Raw genomic sequence first — 25103 nt, 5'->3', positions numbered from 1 at the left:
CGGCGCCCCGCGCCGCCCCCATATAAACGCGGCTGCCCGCGGCCCGCGGGGGCGGTGCCCCGCTCCGCCCGCCCCGCGCCGCCCGCTGGGCCCGCCCCGCCCCAGCCCGCCGGCCGGGCCGCCCTGAGTTTGGCAGAGGGCTACGGCAGCGGTGGCCGGGCAGGTTGGTGTGAAGTGAGTGCCTCGCAGTCAGCTCCCGGTACCCCGAGCCGGGTGTGCCCGCTGTGGCGGCAGCCCGGGTAGGACGGGGCGGGAGCAGCGGGGAAACAGCCGGGGCAGCGCTCACCGTGCCCTGCGGGCTCGGCTCCCGCGCAGCGCCCCTCTTCGCATCCCTCTCCAAAGACCCGACGCCCTCGCGTTGCTGCCGCCCCCGCCAGCGGTCCGGGAGCCGCCCGCGCTCGGCGGCCGCGGCGGCCGCGCGGTGCCGCGGGAGGGGCGCGGCAGCGCCGGGGACACTTCTTCCCCCAGCCCCGCCGAGAACTAACTTATGCCACGTAATTGGTTTGAAACAAAGGTCGGGGCCGCGCTGCCCCGATGCGGCCGGCGGGACGGGGCTGGGCACGGGTGGCCCGCCCCGCCGCTTCTCCCTTCTTTTCGGGGAGCTCGAGTTTGGTAGTTATTTTTTGTTTTTCTTTCTGTTTGTAGTCTAGCAGAAGTTGCCTGGCAGGCGCAAATGCGAGGCAGCGTTAACGCCGCCACCGCCCGGGCTGATACACGACCCCCCCCCCACCCCTCTATGCATCTCTCTCCTCCCGCGCCCTTCCCCCCTCCCCCGTCTCCCTCCCACGCTTGCCCCCTTCACTTCTCACCCCCCGCTGAGGTCCTGTGACCTGCCGCGCCTCCCCCCCCGCCGCCCCCGGTGCCCCCCGCGGGCGAAGGCAGTGTCTGGTGCCCGCGGCGGGGCTCCCTCCCGGGACGAGGCTCCCTCCCGGGACGGGCCCGGCCGCTGTCCAAGGCGGGCCGGGAGCCGCCGTGCAAAACACCCCCGCCCCCCCCGCGCCGATAAGGCGGCGCAAACATGTCTTTGTGAAAGAAGGCGGCGGCGGCTCCTCTGCACCCCCCACCCCGTCCTCTCCCGCGTTTGTTCGGCCCCGGGACAAATGGGAAGGAGAACACAGACGGGCAAACGTGTAAAGTTTTATGGCTGCTAAAGCCAGCAGAAGTGTTTGATCGTCTTTAGCTTCCGAGCAGGAATGTCAGGCAAGCGAGATCCAAGCGTGCAAACCTGACCACGTCAGCAAGAGCGCGGCGCTGTGAAAACACATTTGCAAAGCAAAGAAACTTCGGCGGGGTGGGGAGGGGAGGGGGGTCATCAGAACCCCTCTCTGCGGGGTTTCAGACTCGACTCCCTCCGCCACGCGGCTCCCGCGCCCGTTTGCTTCCTCCCCTCCTCCTCCTCCTCCCACGCGGCTGCTGAGGGGGGGCTGCAGGCGGCCCCCGTCGGGCGCCCCCCTGGCCGCCCGGACACGGGCACTGCCCGCGAGCCGTCACCCACGGCGGGACGGGCCCGGTCGCGGAGATCGAAAATCCCCCGGGGAAAGACGAGGAGCTGGGGGGGGCGGAAAGCCCAAACCTCGCTCCTTCCCGTGTGCTGGCCGTTTGCTGGGGCCCGTCCCCCCCCTCGCCGGGTGTTGCTGCTGGACGCGGCTCGGCCGGCCCCGCTCCCGGCCCCATTCCCGGCCTTGCTCCCCCGTTCCCGGCCCCTCCCGCTGCCCTCGCGGCTGGCGGGCTCATGGTGCCCCCTAGCGGCCGCCGGGCCCGCCGGCAGCGGCTCCTCCGCCCAAGAGTGCCGGGACAGATCCCACGTTCCTGCCTCTTCCCCTCCTCCCGCCCTGCCGGGGGGCGACGGCTCCCGACCCGGCATCAGGCCCTGCCTCGCAACCGGGGAGCCTCCGGGGCGCGGGAATGTCGCGGACGCGCGGGATAACGTGCATCTCTTCCCATAACCTCCTCCTGGGCTGGTGGGAGTTGCCTGCGCACTGACTCTCCCACACATCTCTGCCAGGGAAACATCACCTCGGTGCAGATCCTGCCCGCCAGCCAACCGAGAGTACAGTTTACGATGACAGTCATGCACGGATCAATGGGTCATCGCCACTGGGAGGAATACTTTGATTAACTGACTTTGATCAAATACACGGCCGATAAGTGCTCTGGCATCAGGCTCTGCTAACCCTCTCCTGCAATCGCTGCACAGGGTTTAAAGGTTCTTCATTGAGTAGTTACACAGTAACGCAAGCCACTAGCACCCTGTGGTGAAATGTATGCACGCTGATATAATTCTTATTTGCTCTCTATAAACGGAGGCGGGATGACAGAGGTTCCAGTTGCATCTTAACAGCATGATAAGGAAGACCAAGTTTTTGAGCTGTTTGGTTACTGATTAACCAAGTCCTCAAGGCTTCACCAAATTACTTAAGTTTTATGGTCACTCTGGGTCTACTACTATGCTGTTACCTCTCTGCATTTACTCATTTGCCAGTATTAAATATATATGTATATGCATTTTTAATTCTACCCCGTTAAAAAAAATTAAAAAGCCAATGTTACTAGATAGTCTTGTGCTACCCACTGACATGAGTGAGGTTACACAACTGATACATACAAAGTTGGTTTTGTCTCTTACTATTAAAAGCTGTTGCCACACAGAAATTATGGAAAAATGTGGCAAAACCAGCAGCTAGCTGTTAATTAATCGTACAGGTCTTGACTATTTTTTAAGAGTGGCTTCCAGACATAATCTGGGCTGTTCCTTCCCCAGGAGCTCAAACCAGATGCAAACAAATTAATTTTTACCCTAACTTGCACCGTGGCTCATTAAGCTGGGTAGCGGGCATTCTGTGAAACATCATTTCAGATTCCAACATTTCCCTTTTGCCTATTGAAGCCTCAAGTTTCATCATAAATTACTTATATAAGTAACCCCAAATCCTGGAAACTTACAGCCACTACTTATCTTTTTTTCAGTAGTGACTTTGTTTTGTGCAGTGTTCAGATGTCCACTAGATCCAAGTCAGCAGCTTAGCTCGATTTACAGCAGATTCTATTTAAACTCAAGGAGAGGGCAGCAATCGGCTATCGGGCACCGCAGCACGCAGCCACTGCGAGCGGCGCCGGCCCAAGCCTTACCTTAGCCTACCCGGGCTGAGCCCGACGCCGGCACTAAGGGAACCCGACCCTGCCCAGGCTGAGCCCGGCCCGGCTCTCAGGGAACGGGCCCGTCCCGCGTACGGCGGTGCCGCGGCGCCACCTGCGGGCCTTGAGCCGCAACGCTCACCCCTTACCTGCCTGTCATCGACATTTACGGCCAAACTCTGCTCACACACAATTAGGTGAGGAGGCTGAAAGGAAACAGTCGTTCACTGGACATGTTCTTCTTCCTAGGAGACCGAAATGACGGCGTACAGGGACGCATATCCATATTGTGGGGAGCCCGGCCGTGCTACAGCCTGTCACAGCCCTTGGCTACAGGAAGGTAACGCAACCTTTTCAGATCAATATTTATTTTCGATGTCTCGTTTTCATACTGAAACCCAGTTTCAGTTCCCAGAAAAATACACTTCGATGCACAACAAGCATGTTTGTGTTTCAGACACAGCATCACCATGAAGCACTCAGAACAGTCCCCACAGCCACCCCACCTGAGTGCCGGTGAGAGCATCTCTCAAAAGCAAGGGCTAGAGCACAGAAACACCTCTGGTAGCTTCAGAGGGGCCTCACACTACTCAGCAGGACCTTCCTTTCCAGGCCCACTTGCAGAACAAGGTGTTGTGAAGTAAAGATGAAACTGTTTTGTTCGCAATGGAGCAGCTGCTTTGTTTTGAACACAGCAGTCTTCATTTTAGAACCATTTTATGAACGTAATTATTTGATTTAAAGGAAAAAAGAGGCATCCAGAAGTCTAACTAATGCTGTTTCCATGTGCAAAACAAAGTTACTACCAAAGTGAAAATCCTTGCCTTCCTCCAGAGGAAAATACAGTAAAATTTGAAATATACTCTAAAAATTGCCATGAACAAAGAAGTCACAGTTTGTTCCTTTTCTTTTAGAAACACTTAAAAATAAAAATAGCATATTAATTTAATAATTAACATGCTACATTTTGTAAGGAGACCAAAATAATACACTTTTTCTTGGTACTAAGATACAGGAGGTAAAATATAGGATAAAATGTAACAGATCTACAGGTGGCCTGCACCTGGATGAATGGAAAATATTAGGTTTACCTGCTTTACTTCCTACAGTGGCTGTAATAAACAATGCTCAGCTGAATGAAATTAGCAAATGCATTTAAAAGGAACAGTCTCCCACAGCACATCTGGTAAAAAAAATGAATCCATGGACTCATATATAAAAATGTAGTTTTAGCCTGAATACCAAATAGTTTGTTGCAGATTTACTGGAGTCATCCTGATTCCTTGAACATCGCTGGAATTCAGTCACCCTGAGAGAATGTGTCCATGTTCCCTGAGGATGAACTGTTAGTAACATACTTTTCCAGATTTTCATTTTTGCAAGTATCATCAGACTTCAGCAGATTCAGTATTTTAAGACAGAGCAAAATTCTCTCCTTTTGAATAGCCAATCTTGTGAATTCTGCAGTTTTGGAAAATTCTGGAGCTGGAGGCAGTGCTCGAAGGTGGTGTTCAACAAGCTGGGCTTGGTCCAGTGCTGTTATTGATAGTCGCTTCAGTTCTCCGTGCTGTGGTAATGTTAGATGAGTCATTGATATGAGCTGTAAAAGGTGCTTACTCAGTTGTCTAACATGAGTCAACTTCTCTGCCCAAAAATTCACTTCTCCTTTATCAAACAGATAATCATCTTCTTCCTTAACAAAAAGAAAACCAGCAGTGATTAGGAAATGACTTGTAGTTTCATAATAATGAGAAAATCATAAAAGATACAAAAGAGAATATATACAGAAACAGGTGTCACAGAACCGCTTCTTTATATTAAAAAGAAGGTAAAAATTCACATGCATTTTTTAAAGGTTTGGGAACTACTTTGTCAAAGAAATTTTACCTTCAAAAATCAGGCAGTTATGGTACAAGTCTTGGGAAACAGTGGAAGTAAATAGTAGTCCTAATCCTTAACATGTGCTTGAAACAGTCTTATATTTCACAGAGACCTCTCTGTAACCAGTATGGTAATTTGCTATATCATGGTGCTTTTTGAGTGGATTAAATGAAAAAGGAAAATTGTATCAGTCAGTGAAACTTAGAAAGGCATACCTAAACCACAGGCTTAAGAAAAGGTCCATAATATATTTCATGGGTCATATTAATTGTCAAGAAACTTCTCAAAGATGTAGCTGGTCCTGCTCCTTCCGGTTTACCTTCCAGCATTATTTTGATTTTTACAGTCTTTTCAAGACAAAAAGAGCACAGCGTATTATATAGTATTACGCTTTACAGAACCAGCGTGGCAAAGGTTTTCTTTACAGAAATAATCCTTCTGAAGACAGTAACTGATGTAAGCAAGGCTGTTTCATGTGCTGTGCAGAACCAATCATACGTAAGATGGCATAAAGTTACCAAATATTTAAATGCCAACTCTGGAAAAGCCAGCAGCTGGGAGAGCACTTCTCTTGAACACCAGATGTGCCTGGCACCCACAGCAGCAGATTAAATTCAAGGCAAGCCATCATCTGCAATAATACTGAATGTAATTACATTTCGGCCTCAAAATATTTCAGTCAACAATGACTTGTGAAGTAACTCTTGGTTTATTTCAATGTTTGCTTATTGATCTCTTTAATTTTATGCTGATATTGCCAGGAAACAGGTATCAAACTCTATTTTTATTCTAAATATCATCCATGTGCATTTTTTTTTAAATTGTAAATCAGTTAATACTGCAGTAGTGATCATCAGGCTTCATCAAATGAGATGTTACATTCCATTCCTACCACAAGACTGCAGAAATGCAGTGCTTCCAACATGATATAGCAACTAGTTGTTAAAATTACCAGGGCTGAAGTCTCCGAATCTCTTTTCAGGTCGCTGTCTCCCAGCAGCCATTCCAGCAGGATCAGCACACCAGCATGGATCTCCCCCCACCACTGGAGCAGCTCACACAGTATGCCAAATGCTAAATCTAAGGCCATTGGAGCGTTCACTATCCTAAGTGCAAACTCTGTTGAGAGAAAATATGTGTAAGAATACAGAGCAAGACCACAAACATTTTCAAATAAAATCAGCACAAAAATGATTTCTTGAAAACAGATGCTGAATTTATACAAACACATGTAGAATGACGAATTATACAGCAAGTAAGTTAGATGAATGTTTACTTCTGTGCCACTTGGGGCCTTTCCTCAATTCCAAAATTATACATGAAGCAATTGAAAATGCCGATGCTTCATTTTTTTCCCTCCCCACGTAGTGACATTTATTAATTTGGGTTTAAATATAAAATATGTCTGTTACAAATGTCTCAAGAGACAGTCCTGATCCTATTACATGGTGACTATTTTTGCAAAACTACAGCTATGCCTTAGATCTGATTTGCTGTTTTCACTGGAACTCAAAACCTACAACACATGATATGTTTTTAAAGGGCTGGGATATAAAATGAATAATTATTTGGTGTGCAATCTCTTATATATAAGACAGACATATATACACGCACATGTAAGAGAGATCAGGAACAAAGACAGGCTTAGAAAAGACGTTTGAGAAGGGAAAGGCAGACACTATTTACAATATCATCACAGAGCTATATTTATACCGTTTTTGGCATCATGCCAGAACTGTACACAAAGCCATCATCCACAGTGTATTTCTTCCTTAAACTTCCTCACTGCTCTCATTTGGGCAGATGCTGTTTTGACTGTGTCGGTCCTAAGGTTGCCCTCAATAACAGAGGATATAAAAATGCCAGAAGTCCCATTTGCAGGAGAACTCCAACAACTGTGTTCACAGGTAGGAGTTTCACCACTCGTAACATTAATGCAATTTTTTTTTTTTTTTAAGGGGATGAGGGAAGAGCACTGGAAGAGGAAGAGCTAATGAACAAGTCCCTGTAAAATCCCTATTACTGTAAAAAGGATTTGGGCAACATTCATCCTTGTCCATAGTCACCAGCAAATGAAAAAATGTTCCCTGAATGGTCTGTCTTCTAAATAATGGTATCATAAGGACATGCCATTCTTGAAGGATGTAATTTGCAAGCAGTTAAGACAGCAGAGTCAGAACTATTTGGTAAAAATCCATATAGACATGGAAAGCAGACCTTACTTTTTGTGTCTGTCCGTACTTCAGCATTTCTCATGAAGCAAAACAACTACTGACATAAAAGAGGCACAACAGTGCAGCTGAGACCTGTCCCTCACAACCTACTTTCAGAGCTGCAGCACAGACCTCTGTTCTGTAACCTGTCCCGAGGCCTCAGGCCAGCCACAGGTTTTCTGGACTACGCTGGCACAGACAAGAAACTCACAGTAAGACACCAGGATTTGGCAAACACGCATGCCAACAAATATGGAAACGCAGGAAACATCTAAGGGCAAAACAGACCGATGGAAAGATGGGTATGTGTTATTTGACAGACCAAGCAATGTACCGAGGACATTGGGGAGGATGAATTAGTATTTGAGACCATGAGGACAAAGGACCATAATAAGGAAGGGAATGAAGGAGAAAGAACAGATGGTCCCTTCTTTATCCTGGAGTTAGATGAGGGTAAATGGAAATCTCCTTGAACAAGCAACAGGAAGGCAGGCAGTCAATCTCTTCGTGACACTAATAATGTTACATATACAGTTTGTCTCTGCTAGACAGTAAAATCAAATGTTCAGATCTGCTTTCTTCATGTCAGGAATTATCACTGTATCAGGATATCCCTGAGCCTTGTACGTGAGGGAGAGCTTGCAATGGTGGAGTGCAACATTTATTACAGGCAATGGATTTTTTAGGTATTATTTTTGCTGACATTTCCTTCCAGGAATTTCTTTGGGTTTTTTTGTTTGTTTGGTTGGTTGGTTTGGTTTGGTTTTGTTTGTTTGTTTTTGTTGTTGTTGTTGTTTGGTTTTTTTTTTTTAATCCTTGCTTTCTCTATTGCTGTGCCCCATTTGGTACCAGTCTGATACTCTAAAGAATGGGCACGATGGTTGTCCTCTCTGTTTTGATTTGCTTAGGCTCAGGTAGAAAACAGTTTCATTCAAGTGCAGTAGAGACATCAGAAATACTAGCCATCCTCAGAGCTGGAAGAACAGAGATTAAAATGGAGTCTGGTGTTCTCAGCCTGAAACAAACATCTTGGTTATGAACGCTTACAAAATGCAACACTTTAAACCCAGCTCTTTTGAGTTCTGATGATCCTTCAGAGTTTTATGGATGAATGCCTACAATTGTCAGTATTTATTTAAGATCTCTTGCTTGTGTCACTTCATTTATATTTGAATATTTAGCAAATTCAGGGATGCTGGGAGCTAACAGCCAAAAATGGTATTTCCCACTACTGAGTTCACTGTTGCTTTGGAGGACCGATTATAGATACAACTGCTATTTTCTGGGGCCTTCTCTTCCTTTTTAAGATTTAGACTCCTTAAGTATAAATACAGTGATGCTCTCTTTGTGAATGAGAATGCTGGACTACTGAGAAACGCACCAAGAAATAGACTTGGGCCTCTAATTCTGTCATTACATGAACATGCTGAAAACTACCAAGAGGTAGCAAAACAAGTAATGCTGAGGTCCTGCTTAGACTGAACTTGCTTGCTAGCAGTTTTTCAACAGCATGACACAGAGGAAAAGGCAGTTTTGTGGTCACAGATTATGGCAGTCTTTAGAGAATCCTGCAAGTTGCAACAGAGGAAATGGCAAGTCTTTTTTTTTTGTTGCTGTTGTTGGTTTCTTTCTTCAAAGAAGAAAAGAGAAAAAAATACAGGAAAAACATGTAAAGGCAGCATAGCACACAGGAAAAACATGAAGACTGAACACAGTACTGACCCAAAAGATGCCAACCACCCTTCTGTGAACTGCAGACACCATTTAACTGATCAACCAAATTCATGTGTCAGTTCTGACATTGAGACCAGAAAAAAACAAAGCAACATCACTTTGATAATGCTAAACTTAGGGTTCAAAAATTTGGGTAAGAGCCTGCATACCCTTGGCTTTGTGCTACAGAAGCCAGCATAGCAGTGTCCTGGTACTTCAGGTGTTGACACAGAGTCAAAAACAGATCCAAGTCTGGCAGATGAAGAATATTCACTTGCACCTGCCCATCCCATACCACTACTGCAGAGTGTCAGGAATGGCTCCAGAGTTTCTGAATTGCTTTCTTAGCTGCTGTTACTTACAGAACATAATGACAAACCAGTTCACTCAAATTTGATGCTAGAATAGTTCAAGATTAGATTGTGGACTACCAATGCCACATGGACAACAAAAGAGATGTAGCATATCTTGGAGTGCTGAAGTAATACAAATGAATAACAGCAAGCAAAGTTATGTATATATATACCCAGGATTTAAGAGGTAAAAAACACTTTCACAGGGGAAAATGTTCTATTGCTTTGATGACCCCCAGCTCTAAAAGTAACAGCCATGGATGCTGTAACCAAATACAGAATCCTTTAAGGTACCCAAAAAGGTGTGTCTCTTCTAAAAATAAATATGTCTTCACTGATGTTTTAACTGCTTACAAGAACTGCTCCTCACATCATCATTGGCCTGCAAAAGCAAGGCTGATTTTCAAGAAACCACATATTACACACGATGCTGTGTTCGTGACTCATGGTATGACTTCAGAGAGTGGTCTGAGCAAAATGGAAGTTCACCAGGGGCAAAAAGGGCAGGTCGCTCTCCGTTCACCGCAGCCCCCTCAGGCCATGGGTCCCTGATGCTTACCTGGTAGCCAGCTCAGGCACTCTGCTGATCACCGAGTAAATTAAGCTCAGAATAGCCGAACAGGCATTTGGCACGCAACATGGCGTGTGGGTTCTCCTGCTTGGCTGGCAAGCTGAGCTGGTTGCCCTGTAGTCAGAATTGGTATAGCTGGGGGAGGGAAGATCACAGGACAGCACGGGGAAGGAAAGAAGCCAAAGGGAGAGCGAGACCTCCCCGTTCAGCAAGCTGTTAGCCCAGGTCAGCTCTCATCCCAAACTTCCCCATCAGAGCCTTGCAAACAAAATGCTAAAAGAGATTATTTAAATGACTGAGTATTAATAGACTTTCATAATATAACTAACTATTTAAAGTAACTGAATAAAAAAAAAGTCAAATGACAGATTTACAGAAGCGGCTCACAGCTGATTATTGACACAGGAACTAAATAGCAGAAATCGAACCTGGAGACATCTCTATTGCGGAACACTGAAAATACAGTAGAGCTCCTTCCACAACGGTTCTATAGATTATCAAATGTGTTAAAAACATAATTTTTTAAAATTCTGAAACATGCATATGATCCAATGTGCAAAAACATCACAAGCGAGATAAGCATCTTACTAAATAGGCAACTACAGGGGCTAAAATACAAAAAATTCTCTATGACTTAAAACAAGTAGTTACAGGCAGAAGAATTAATTCTATTCATTGAAATGAAAAATAAAGATAAGAATCAGGTAATACATGCTTTTTTCATTTTTAGGAATTGAATTTTCCTAAAGGGAAAAGGGTTAAGTACTGCAGTGTTTCAGTCTTTGTGAATCCACCCACTTAAAAATTAGACCTCCCACATACACATTCATATACTCCAAAAGCTTTGATCATGCCAGATGTAAATATTTCTTCTAGTAGCCTATTACGTGTCCTGCAACTATACAATTGTTCTCTGTTAAAGCCTCAGTGACATTTTGGGGAACTGAAAGGATGTATGGAGCATATACACAGATTTTAAGGAAAACCATGATAAAATATAGGCAAAATAGAAAAGCAGAACATATTCCTTGCCTAACAAAGCATTTTGTAATTGGTTTTATACTGGGAATTGTTAACTAAAGTTCATTCTAGATCGAAGAGTAATGCAATTTTTGTAAACGCATACTGTGTTCAGAACCAACATAAAGAGAAGCAAAACTGCAAGGCAGCTTAGTGTAACAGCCCTGAGAGAAAGCCTCAGTGTACCAACAGCAAGGATCTTTTCAAGGAAAAAAATATAGGGTAAGTTCTTCCACTGAAACTACAGAAGGTATTTTGAGCAGACTATTTACCATCTGAACTGGTAAAATATTTTTTACTTTCTTGCGCAAAGTGCTGTCTACCTAGATATAAACAATAATACATCACAATCAATATGGTACCTCATAACACCCTGGTAAAATGAGGTAGTATTCTTGCTTCAAAAGGCAAGCATGGACATTTAAAGCAACAAAGATCACTCTTGACAAAACTGGGGATTTATCTCATGTTTTCTGATACATCACCTTAACAAGATTCTGAGTATCAAGCAAGATATCAGGTTCCCATCCAAATGACAGCAGATTCAGTATCACAGTCACTAATATCTGCAATATTAGATTTGCAAATGCAAAATTTCACCTAATCACTAATCACTTTTTTGTTGTATTAAAGATTTTCTTCTTTTTGGTGTTCAGTAATAGTCAAGTTTGCCCCTATTCTCAACATATCAAATATAAGAGATTTGAGTGAGGCAGTGCCACAGATATATTTTTTACTTAAAATACTGTGCTTATGTATGGCTAGGCTTCACAAAATTAAAAAAAAAAAAAAAAAGAAATAAAATCCCATTGGCCCAACCCAAGAGTTAAAAGAGCTTAGAAACTGCATTTCTTATGTTGAAATAACCTGCTTATATGTTCTACCTAGAGGCACATAGGAATAGTGCAACTCCACTGCAAGTCAACACATAGGTGTCTTGCCACCAGAAAAACAACAGGGCAGAAGAAAAGCAGTAGCAGTACACAGAAAGCAAAGGAGTATTCATACCCACTCAGTCTCCATAAATAATATTAGAGTGCTATCACCTTTCTGGGCACTAAAATTAAAAGAGGAAAACTGAGAAGTAAAACAAAATGAAACAAACAAAAAAAAAAGAGAGAAAGAAAATGTAGAAATGGTAACTGTTGTATCTGGATAGTTGGCAGATGGTTCTTGCAATTGCACTGTGTCAATTTAAGTTACAAACATCAAACTTTCCACTTTTTAAAATGACCATTTATGTAAAATCTAATATATAAGCAGATTCCTTTTCATAGTGTTTCATAAAATCAAAGGCGATTAGATCATTTCTATCCTCTCGAGAAATATCATTCCCTAGATGACGTACAACCACTTCATCTGTTTTCCATTTCCCTGCCTGAGTCTGTTTTATAGCCGTGCTTTTTCAGGATGACTTTAAAAAGAGGCCCTTCCTGACATCACCCAACACGATGTCAAAACACAACACCATTACAAAACAAACTAATCAAAACTAATTTCTTAATAGTTGCAGTCTCTGAGTAGAGTGGCAGTGATGCTGCTCTCAGCTTTGACCTTGATTATAAACAGATTTGAGCTAATAACATGTCTGATTATGATGGAAACTTACTGCTCAGGACTGAACAGAAAATTAAAGTTCCTTCTTAAGCAAAAAAGCACACATATATTCATCTTTTCAAGCACTTTTTTGGAATGTGAACTGAACAATATTTTTCAACTCAGAAACTACATTTTTTCCCCTTTTTAAAGATATATATATGAATATATAAGCTTTTCCCATATGAGCCATGCCTTCTGTACACAAAGGGTTTTATTACAAAAGAACCACAGTTCACAGATCTGTCAGAGGAAATGAGCATTTGGACTTTACCACTTACATTACTGTTTTTGCAGAACCTCCCCCCCAAAGCCCTGTTCCAATTTAAACAGCAATACCCCCTGCCTAAACCCACTCATGTTTTCCCTTTTGAAAAGGTAAAAATACTATTCAGCTAATTGTTTAAAACACTGCCAATGAGAACATATATTTTTTAACTCAAATTGTGTATTTATTGGAAAAAATTAAGATAAATACATTTTCAAAACCAGTATCACTAGAACTAAATACTCTTGTTATTAGCATGTTTCAACTATACATAAATTTTTACTTAGCTCTGATGAAGGTTACTGAATGTGAGTGAATGAGATGTATATTAAACAGCTCTGCTGTAGGAACACAGGAGACACATCTACCTCTGTATCATAGCTGGAATTTCAGAATAACATCTGAAGAATGATGGTAAAAGGTTTGTTATTTAAAGGATAAAGGAATAAGGAAACGGTGGGTAATCAATACAGACAACTGCAGAAAATTCTTCTCCCTTCAATACATGTAAATCAGTATAATTTGGGCAGAAAACTCAAAAAAGCCCCACCAAACTATTTTAAAAGCAGTAATAGAAAGGCACACTTTCCTTTATTGCTATGGAGTCATAGCCATGACCATCACAACTTGCATAAGAAGCCTATCAAGATCTGTAAGCTGCTGTCCTGTTTACTCAATTGCAATTAAAACGCTGATAAGAAAAACACATTTAATAGATTATTCGCATGAACACTCCATTTAACATTTACTATTTCCAGACTCCAGCACTGAGCACATACAATAATTTTCCATGTATTCTTTCTTAATTTTTCAAGCGTGACCTTTACATAACAGTGCCACTGAGTAATTAATAGAGCTAAATGAAGCACTGTCAGTAAATAATCAGTAGCCAGTCTTTGATGGATGAGCTGATTCTAATTCAGTCCATTCACTTTCAACTTTAATTAGTGGCATTGTATTCTAGAAAGCAAACAGTTCTTTCATCCATGTGATGATCTAACCTTGTCTGAGTGGGCTGAGAACAACTTGTAAGGTGTTGACATAAATTTGGGAATACAAAGTAAAAAATCACAGTGCTAACACATTTTTATATAATGTAATTCTTCAAAAAGAAGGAATATAAAGTTCCCCCTGCAAAAGCCACTGATTTTAACAAGTACCATACACACCAATAAATCTTGCTAAGACAGTTATGAGTCTCAATGCAAAAGTTCTCTCTCCTTTTTCTTTAATTAAACCAATTGATCTGAATTATTAAGTGCATGTTGGTGGAATTTTTGCAAGACACAAATATAGGCATAATAATGCTATGTATTTCTACACAAGTACTGATACAACACTAAACCTTCTTGGTGCTATAACCCTTGTTCTAGATGCACGCTTGACTCAGCTGATGACAACTGTTAAGCAAACTCTTCACTTGTGAATTACTAGAATTTGGAGTAGTTTCAGATTACTGAAAATTTTTCTAATTTTCAAGGCCACTTGGGTTACAACATGCTTTGATCTTGTTCTACATTTTCTCCTGAATGACAGTTTACACTGGTATTTCCCATCCTTCTTCCAGCAGTTCTCTCTAAAGGATGGGATAAGGCAGAGTTGCAGATTCCTGAAAACTGTGGCTGTTAAGCACACCTGAGTAGAGACCTGCTAACTTACTACAAAACATCTGATTCTAGTGTATGTGTGACTTACTGAATGAAGGTATTTTCGAGCAGAAGAGCAAAAAAGCAACTTGGGAACCTCAGTTGTCGTATCTGTTCTGATACCTTCTAATGAAATTGTATGGAGAGAAACTGTTTTTAAGATGGTTTATATTTATTTTTTATCTTTGTTTCGTATTACTTATTAAAAAAGGGTGATATTCAAAATGAAATGGCTACAAAGCTGTTCTTATGGAAAGTGCCATAAATATTTTGTATAATAATTTATGCCAAAATTTTCATGATGCAGTCTCAGCTTCCTTAGTAGCCATTTCCTCACAATGTAAGAGAATACTCCAAAGATCAAAACCCCACAGAAATTGCTCACCATATGAATGCTTGATAAAACCAATCCCAACCATCCTTACAAGCTTCCAATACAATTCAGATTGTCTGTTTTATTCAGATGCTTTCTAAGGGTTGAAACTTGTGTGTGTCAAGGACAGCTCACACTATTTTTATCTTTTTCTTGACATATATGTACACAGATATACAATGCTATGAAAATATAATTAAGTTTGCAAACACATGGTAATTTGAGAAGCTACCAGGACCACAAAACATTCACAATACAAGAGATTAGTACAAATGACCAAGAGGACGTTCTTCTGTTTTTTCCGCCAAGACCAAAATGCCTTCCACTGCCTGCTGCAAGCTGATTTCTATGCAGTATGGTATGATCTGTTGTACAAAGTTTTCTGACATTACAGCAAAAGAAGTCAGCCTGACTCTCGAACTACGGTCTTAGAGACAAGCAGGTGCCACCAGGGACCTCCTATTCAACAATTCAGTGATTACAGATCACTCAAGGACAGTGATCTAAGGAGAACTTAGGGGCAGTTTTCCTGCAAGTGTCTAACAGGTAAACAGCCACAAGTCTCAATCAGGAATGGAAAATATCTATCTCTGAAAATTTTTTCAAGAACATTTTCTCTCCATGAGAGAACCTTTGCTCTTTTCACTGAGAAGATGATGCACCAATGATTTCACTTGAGAGTGAATTAGTTTCTGGCCCTTCTTTCAGAAATGACGCATATATATTCCTCACTCTACTAACGAAAGTTTTGATCAAAATAAAGGTTTGGTGATCCTTATCACCCTAGTGTGGCTGAGGCATTTCTAGAAGCAGGACTCAATGTTTCTTCCCAAGAAGATATTCACATTAAAGAGATCCCAAGGAGTTGTTCTCCTCCTTTTTCCTTCACAGCTCTTGCCACCTAGGTGACTTCTGGATTTTGCACTTTTAGTGACCCAGGATACTTCTATTTACATGGGCAGGTCCACACCTATTTGGAAATCACATGACTTACTTATATCTCTCTTACTGAAACACCCGAGGCTCTGGCATTTCCATACAACTGCAGTCTAAATGCATACCAGCTGGCTTAAGACTTGCTAGGAAGCTTCTAGCTGTCATCAGGGCATCCTCTAGCAGGCTCCAAGAGAGTTGGATGGTATGCATCCATCCCAGACCTCTAGGGGATGGCTACCTGCAACTTCATCTGCATCTTCAGCAGACACACACAATTCTGGAGGCCTCGGCACACTCAGGTGGATCAGTAAATTGTAACATGGTTTGTATGAATTACTTTGAGGCTTTCTTCCAAGTAAATTTACAGAAGGAGCAGAACCTGCTTAGTCTTGCATAAAATGTAAATATATATACACAGACTCTTTAACTGATAAATAGTATTCAATCAGTAACCAGAATTCTTCAATAGAAAGTCTAACACAGATACCAATATACTTGTCTAATACAGATTTTACATTTGTCTTTTCAATTTCCTTCAAAGTCCTTTGAGGAATTGGTTTGTGCCTCTTCAACTGAGAAGGAACTAAGATAGTGCTGTGAATGCTCTCCCCAGTGTGCTGAATATAAGTGCTCTTTGCACAAGACACCACAAAAATGAAAACATTTGTGTCTCACATAGTAATGCAGATATGAACTATGCAACACCAGGGACTTCCCCACCACAGGGAAGAAAACTCTCCTTCTATTTTATACGCATTTAATAAATGGCTTTGACCTCTCTTATTCAAAATATTCCAAAATATTCTAAATAGGCAGAGAAGACAGAATGGCTAAGTAACCTGTGACTCTCAGTCATTCATCGTGATATAGAGTGCTTCATAAATCACTTTCATTTAGAACGATGTGCACGGAAAGAAGGAACGGCACTATCTATTCTGCAGGCAGAGTAGACAGTCATGAAGATTAAAAAATTTGGACTGGTTTTATGTCTGATCTGAGACCTGTTTCACTGAGGAGTCAGCACTCCATAATGCTTTAATATTCAAAATGCATTTCCCTCTGGCTTCAGCTGTGTGTGCTCTGAACTCCTGCAAATCATGCCTGCAAGGTATCCAGCTAAGCATTCGGTGAAGTAGTGACCTCCTTTCCAAACTCTGCTTGGAATGACTTGCTTACCTGAACAAAACAGCTCTCTGGGAGAGGCAGGGACAGAATGCAAATCACGAGAGCAAAACTAAATAGCTTTGGCATGTCCCTTCTTGTGATCCTGATCTTACTACTTTGTCACATTCAACTTGCAACTGAGGCAGTAGTACTGTTGGAGATGATAGTTTCCTATACTGTATGTTCCTGATTCATCACCAGAGCAAATCTGCACTGTCTAATGAATTATGAAAGAACTTCTGTAAAAAAACCAAAGCAGTGATAGTGTAATTTATCCTTGCTTCTCCATACATGCAGCACCACAAGGTTGAATTAAAGTTGGATTTCCTAACATTTGGATACTTGACCTTGCAATCTTCTGAATATTCTTGGTGTGGGGAAAGATGGGAGGAGGGAAACAGCAACATATACGTGTAATTTGCCAAGTTCCAAAAAGAGAAAAAGAAATCTATACCTCACCCAAATAATGCGACATTTTATTGACTCTCATGCATCAGAAAAGTAGTGAAGCCACAAGGCTGACCACTTGAAACTAATGAAATGATAGGAAATGGTAGCACCTCTGGAGGTGGGAGGTATATCCATAGCACTGCTCCAGTGTCTTCTACCTAGGCCTCAATACAGGTCTCGTTACCTTGACAAGCTAAACCCTGAGTCTGACACTTGGCCTCACAACTACCTCCAGTCACAGTGTCCCAAATGCAGGAAAGTGTTCTGCTTTATCTTCTTTGTCCATTCTGATTCTTTCATACATTTTTTTCTCTTTTGAATCCTTTAAAAGCCTCCCTCGTTATGTCTTTCACCAAAGAACTCTTTCCTCCTTTCTCCTCCAGTATGCCCACCTCTCACACCGACAAGAGCGAGTCTCCTCCCCTGACCAGACTGAGCAGCACCTCTCAATCCCTTACTCTCATCATTTCAGCTTGACTCCTTCAGCAGTCAACCAAATTTTTCTGATTTACCCCCTCCCCCTTCTCTAACCATCCTAACCACTTTTCAGAAATGATGACTCATCTCCCCCTATTTTGCTGACCACTCAGAAGTATTACAGAAAGCACAAGAGTTTTTATTTAAAGTATCTGAACACAGTCTGGACCAGAGCTACCTACAGCCATGGCTGCACAGTCCTTGTGAGGCAATGTTCCCAGCACAGAGCATCCTCAGTAGCCCTGCTCAGAATGCAGGTAAAAAAAATGTCAGGAGTAGAGAAATTTAAGCTGCTTAGTGAACACAAGAATCTTTGGAGGTTTTAGCTTTTAGGCTCCTTTCACTCTCTATATATCTACCTATACTGAAAACTACAGCATTTTATAATCCTATTTCTCAGCCAAATTTGTACATATTTTACCAAAAATGTCCTGCATATCCAAAACATACCCGTGTAACAGCATTAAAAGAAAAGGCCTTCAAATTTTTTCATAGCCTGTACAAATATAGCATTTTCTTCTAATTTCCTATGTAGAATCATGTCTATGGTAACAAAAATCAAATAATTAAAGTTTACACAAATACAGTATAGAGAAAACTCAGTACCAACTAGTATGGATTAACATGAGTAGCTGAAAACCAGGATTTTATAAAGAAAAGTGTTAGGGAACCCTAACAACAGCCCATCAACCCTCCATATAAAAATATTCAGTTCACACAATTTAATTTACAAAACAAATTACAAAGAGAATGAGACGGAAAAGCAGAAGGCAGTAAGTTTACAGAGGTCAATTCAAGATCTGTTGAAAAGGTGCAAGAACCACAGAGGATGAAGTGTGAGGGCAGGTAGAGATGAAGGGAGCACTCAGTGCATAGAAAAGAATAACTCTGGTATATTTTACTAAATCAGACTGGCAATCTGAAAAAAATAAACAACATCAAAGGGATGTTTTTCCTATTTTTAAACAAAATAAGGAAATCGGGAAGCATGTTTCTGTGTATCTGTTTTCTACCACAACTTCTGGTCCAGCTGCAAAATTTCAATCCAATCTGACAAAAAGGACAAGGGAATCTGAAATATTAAGTCTTGTTTCTATGAAACTAGCCAGCTGGGTAAGGAAAAAGAGACCCTACTGCTGTCATGCCTAGTGAAAGGCTGAAACTTCAGTCATCAGACATGAGAAAATCCACTTATCTGTGAAACAAATCCATGAAAAAACCCCCACCAAACTCCAAGCTTCCTTCACTTCACAGCACAAGGAATTTTTGTTCCTTTTTTTTCTTTTAATTAAATAATGCCATTTGAAGTTACAGTCCACATTGGGACTGTAACATATGTCTTTAACATAAAGACTCTTTCTGTCTTTAACATCTTATTTTTCCTTCTGCATGTTTCAAACAAGTTTCCTTCAGGAAAGGCCATATTCTGCTTCACCTTACCATGGACAGCACTAGTTGAGCCTTCATCACTAATTGTGAGATTCAAGTAAAATCCTCTAATTTGGAGAATTTACCTTTATTCTGTGACAGCCTCCCGCAGTGGCACGAAGATGATCACAGTAAAATTCAAAACACATTGCAAATGAAGGGAACTGACAAGCAAGGGCTGCCTGTATTGTCTCTACAACTTCTATGAATGTGAAACAAAACCACTGTTTGTTCTACAGATCAGAATACAAAAGAATTCAGTTTGTATATGTAAGTACTACTTCACCCTGAGATGTTTTTATCCCTAGGTTCTCCTCACATCCCACTGTATTTGCACTCTAAGGTCTGTGCTGACTTTGCACTAGGGGAGCATGAAGTCACTGGCTCCAAAGTATCAAATCACCTGTATTTTGGTATATAACCTGAAAGACTATTTCCTACCTGAGTATGATTTTGCCTAATTAAACTAATCTACCCAACAAACGCTGCTTTCACAGAATCATTATGGTTGGAAGATACTTCTGGAGATCACCTAATCCAATGCCCAAGGAGGTTGCTTTAGGAGATGGAAATAAATATTGAGAACATCTTTTCTGAAAGGCCCTTCATTAACAGAGTTTATTAGATCCTAATGCTACTGGGCTTCAGAGAACATGGCACATACCTATTTTCCTGATGTTTCTGAGAGGTGGTGGTGATGGAATATGGTATGTTAGTATACTATATTGCAAGATTTACTGGAATAATTTATATTTGGGGAATTTGAATTAATGAAGAAAGATATTCTGGAAATTCAATTCTTAGTTGTGCTTCTTAATGCCTGTACATTAGACAGTGAGCTTTCAGTAAGTACAAGCAAATTAAAAAAAATTTTTAAAAAAATCTATCTTCTGCTGTTTATAGCAGAAGTAGGTTAGGTTGAGCACCTAAATGTAACAATCTACAGTCCTAAAGGTCTAGTATTACAATATACAGATTCTGGAATTAGGGAAGGTTGGTTTTGTTTGGGTGTGAGCTTGTAAGTACAGCAAGGAGAAGTCTAAAAGTGCAACTGTGGTCTTCAACACCAACATGAAATCAGCCTGTGTGTGTCTGGCCATAAGGGAAAGTAAAAGGCTAATTAACATAGTACACGAAAAAAATGAACGGGTTTTATTAGTCCTGGTAACAAGATATTGTAAGTCTAAGCTTCACTGTGATCAAGCCAAGTGCATAAGTTAATCAAGACCTTCACTAAAGTATTTCTGTTAACACTTTCATCTTACCAGTGGGAATTATTTATAAAACGGTTTTCCACTGCCAGCATGACAAGGTGATCATTAACACAGCACAGACCATGTGAAGGAACAAAATTAAAAACATGCAAAAGTGGCATTACACTGGTACTGTAAGCAGCTGCCATAAATAATTCTGCTCCTCAAGGTGATTTCAACAGTCTTGCTCTAAATCTAATAAATCAAAACCCCTTTATAAAAACTCTAATTCTCAAAATTTAAATTTCTAGCCTTCCCAGTGATGTTTAACTTTACCTTCTCATGCATGAGAAATCGATTTGTTCAACCAAGCCAGTTCCGAGTTCCCCTTGTAAGAGCTCATTTGGAAATGATTACAGAAAAAAAGAGACGTTGAGTTTTACACATCTTAGGTTTTGAAGTAAGAGCCCGTTGTGTCCCATAACTGTTTCCCACCCCCACCATCAACACACCAGGAATTAAAGAGAGCAAATCAATGCAAAGGCTGTGACGCAGGGAATCAGTAATACAACAAAACCAACATCCATTCCAGGGTGCTGCTTTGACTATGGCACAGGTAGGTACTATCTTGGTCATTAAAAATTCTGAATGCTGACTTACATGAAAACAAGGTAGTGGTTTAGGTTAGTTTGCAAAGGTATTTATATTCTCTACCTCACACCCACCCACACATACACAAATTAAATTCTGTGTGCAAAAATCTGCTTGCAGAAATGTATCGTCATCTCCTCATTCTTGGTGAAATACCTCTAGGTGCAACACAACATTACAAATAAGTATCAGTATCCTACATGCTTCCGTAAGACATTTACCAAAAGTAAATTTATTATTTCCCATAGCACTTACATGCACTTCTTAGCAGACATTTCTGTATTCTTTCTGTGAATAATACAGATATTTAAATTGACATTTCCTATATTTAGCTCATATATGAACCGTTTACAAACTAGATGTCTACAGTACTGAAACAGACTTTTAAAGTTGTGCACATTTTGGACTATGAGGTAACGAGGGTATGGATATAATTCATTGAAAACTCATAAAATTTAGCAAGTTCTCCAGCCCATCACATGATTTGTGCATGCATTCCATCTCAGCCTTTATAAAGAATGCCATGTGTGTATGGATGCGCCTACCCAAGGCTCTCCCAAATATTTCCCTTCAGAACTTCCAGCACACAGTACTCAACTGCTCTGTACATGAAGTTAATATTCAGGATACCAAAAACATCAGAGGTCTTGGATATGCTAGTCCATACCCATTTGAATTTCTGCATCTTAAGTAGTCCTAGGAGGAGGGGGATGGTTGCAGACTATGGGCAACTAAAGCCTTTTTGTGCACAGTCCTAGTTAGAATAGCACCCTATTTGTTCCAGCTTTCACTTGGGCCAGGTAACAAATGATTAAAGTTACCACTAACTTCCATATCCCGAATTTTAACTATATCTAACCCCTGGTTGGATGCTCTGAGAAAGTGAGCTCCTTATGAAATTATTTTAATTTGTATGCAACTCCCTTTAATTCCTCCAATGTTCTTCTTTCCCTTATTCCCTTTTCTCAATTCTCAATCATTAAACAATTCTTCTTGAAGTAACAGTATTTCTTTTCTATTGTTGCTTGGTTATTTTTCAGTACAATCTAGATCAAAAAAAATTTTTTTTATAATAACTGTCCCTGACATCAAACTGCTCAGATCTGTAGCCATTGGTCTTTCCAAAAGAAATCTCTTGGGACAGCTTTACCCTTTCACAGCAGCAGTGAAACAGAAGGAGCAGTGTTAATAAAAGAACTGCAGCAACTGGTCAGCAAAACAATGCAATTTGTGCCCAGAGTTCACTTTTACAGATAAAGGACAAGCTACAGCATTGTTAGTGAAAATTTCATTTCACTTTTTCTAACTAATAAAATTGGAGTCCATTTATTCAAATAATACGTTTGAACCTTGGTATAACAAGAGCTGAATACAGTAGCAAAATGTCATACAGACTATAGGCCAGGTCCTGCAACCTTCATATATCACAGCACCTCTATTATGTCTCTAAATCTGTTAAAATAATATTTCACAAGTCTAAATTCGATTAAAAAGCTGAACATTCTTCTTGATTCTTAGCATGCCCACAATTAGCAATGCAGAATGCCACCTACAAAAAGCAAACAAGAAACCAAACCAACAAAAATCTACTACAGCTCTTCATGACCTATAGGGTGGATAATACAATTTTTTCCCCCTGGCCTTCCCTGACATTCTTTCATACTCATGTGGAACAGAGTACTTTTGCTCCAAAGCATTGGCTCTTCTGCACTTCCAGCTTATTTAGAGAAAGCACAAAATAGCTCTATTCAGAAGAATATGATCAGTCCTTCAGTTTTTGTTTACTCCTGCAGAGGCTGACTGCATAATTTACTGTCCTGGTTTGCAAAACTATTTTTTCAATGAATATAATTAAGAGTGCTGCTTACTTTTTCTATAATTAATCAGGAGTGAAAAGCAATGCAATAAAAGAAACAAAGAGATTTTTTTTTAACACTAACATACCATAGTTCTCTCTCAGAAATAAAGTGAAATGCTTTAAAAGAAAAAGATGATCAACAGTGGTGCTATTTTGCTTATAGCAAAAGGGCACACACTTGTTAAGCTAACAGGGACAACACTTTTACAGCATATATCAGAAAATCTGGTTTCATAAGCTTACACAGTTTCATAAAAAAACTGCAGGAGGGTGTGAATTCACTTTGGCTTTAAGTCAATGCTTCTTCATTATTATTTTACTCACACACAGACTCCAAGTTTAGGAGGTAAGCTGTGGACAGCCTTTCCCTACAATGGCATCAGACAGAAAAAAAAAAGGCAGTCAAAATATTCAACGATGGGTCCCTGAGCCCAAAGGTAATTACCAAAGAGTTTTCTGAACAAAAATATTTAAGCCATATTTCCAGCCAACTGAAGATGTCCTCTGTATCTAAGGACAACAGTTAAACACTATTCAAGACTCACCATTAAACAATGAAACAATCATACTACAAATGCAATTTTGAAGACCTAATTACTTCCCAATCAGATCTTCCAAAAGTTTTCATAACAACAGGAGGTATTTTTAGGATATAAAACTAGAATGTCAGGTATAACAGAAATATTACCACAAATACACAAAATATACCTGTTAGCATGAAAATATGATACAACTAGGCTGCATGTCAAATACGCTCCTGAAATTTATTTTAAGAGAGACCAGATGAATTCATTTACACTCCTAGACCTCAATTCTTTCATCCTTGCGACTGACCTGTAATTGTTACCTTCTTAGAACTATTACCACAGATGTAAAAAAACCCCAAATTACAGCTTCTAGCCACATTAAGTATTTCATAATCTCTACCACGTGTCATTTTGCTTTCTGGAACAAACTTCTTAAATATAAGGTCATCATAGTCATCAGGTAGTCACCAAATAGCACAGGTATTTACCACTTATTTAGTTTGCCAGGATTTAAATGGCCATCATTACACATTTGTCTCTCTGCATAAATCCTACTCTGTGTGTGTGCATAAGGAAGTACTGACCATTAAAAGCACAGAAGGGAAAAAAAGATGCAGCCAGAGGCAGAGTCCCTTAAGCAGAAGGCTCAACATTTTCAGAACTCTCTCCTTTTTCTGTGTGAACCCTATTCTACTTACGATCCTATAATTACAGATAGCTTAAGTATGTTATCAGTGATGTTACCTTCCATGGTTTACACTACTTTTCAGTAACATCTAGTGCTCTTCACCGTGCAGAGTGTTCTAGTAATTCTCAGCAGAGCACCCGCTGCCTCCCTCACTTGGGCCCGCTTCAGAGGATTCCCAGAATACACACACAGCTGTTTGACCTTCCTCCTGTCCTCAACATGCCTTATCTAATGTAACTGAAGAGATGTCATCACCTTACAGCGTCTCTGAATACAAAGTCCTACACTGTGTTTGAATATAATACCACAAACTGCCACCACTACTTTACACCTCTCCACTGAGGCCTCAAGTATTGCTTATAACACAGACTATCACATAGATTCCATGCATAAGCTTTTGAAAGTAAACTTAATTTCTAGAAAATCATCTCATTCTGCAACAGGAGCAGCTCGGCTCTGCTCCTGTGATTTTTTTGTTGCTTTTGACTGTATCACGACTTTTCCATACTCTCTTCTGCTTCTGCCTGGATGGATCTTGTCTATGTCTATTCTTCTTTCTACTGCTTAAAGGCCATTTGGATAAATGCCACCTCCCATTTAAATCCTAACATACTGTTCTTTCATAGCAGGCTTAGAAATCCAGTTCTGTTTAGTGAGCTGCACATCTAGTTAGCAGAATGCAGTTATCAAGAGTACTCACAAAGCAGAAGAAATCCTTGAGCTGATTCCAGAAAAGAATTTCATTAACCTTCCTTCCACTTGTCCCCGATACAAGGAACATAAACATATTTTGGTTAATATGATTAGCAGCTTTTCATTAGTAACCCAGACCACACTGTGAGAACTTCTGGACTGTTCCCAAGCACCCATGGCATATCACAATACCTGACTGGGAGATTTTTCTGACCAACAGATACCAAAATTATAAGCAACTCTCAAGATAGCCTGAAAATCATGGATGG

The 25103-nt window shown here is 41.0% G+C and overlaps 1 protein-coding gene and 1 long non-coding RNA gene across 3 annotated transcripts in view; one reads left to right on the top strand and one right to left on the bottom strand.

Annotated features, from left to right (window-relative positions):
- Positions 1–118: 118 nt before the first annotated feature.
- Positions 119–6210, top strand: LOC113966903. Its single transcript, XR_003534006.1, has 3 exons — positions 119–213; positions 3385–3475; positions 5999–6210. It is a non-coding gene; the product is annotated as an uncharacterized LOC113966903 (long non-coding RNA).
- The window catches only part of THADA (THADA, armadillo repeat containing), a 168588-nt gene continuing 146971 nt past the window's right edge, over positions 3487–25103 (bottom strand). For both annotated transcript variants that reach the window (XM_027681988.1, XM_027681989.1), the window contains exons 37-38: positions 5969–6135; positions 3487–4828 (exon numbers count right to left, since the gene is read on the bottom strand). In XM_027681988.1, the coding sequence (XP_027537789.1) occupies positions 4436–4828; positions 5969–6135 (560 nt within the window). In that variant the 3' untranslated portion in view covers positions 3487–4435. The remainder of the gene's footprint in view (positions 4829–5968; positions 6136–25103) is intronic.

This window comes from Neopelma chrysocephalum, unplaced genomic scaffold (assembly GCF_003984885.1).
Source record: "Neopelma chrysocephalum unplaced genomic scaffold, ASM398488v2 Primary Assembly neopelma1_61b, whole genome shotgun sequence".
In the NCBI taxonomy this organism is placed as follows: Eukaryota; Metazoa; Chordata; class Aves; order Passeriformes; family Pipridae; genus Neopelma; species Neopelma chrysocephalum.
Note: the sequence above shows the minus strand (reverse complement) of the source record. Positions and strands in the feature narration are given on the sequence as shown.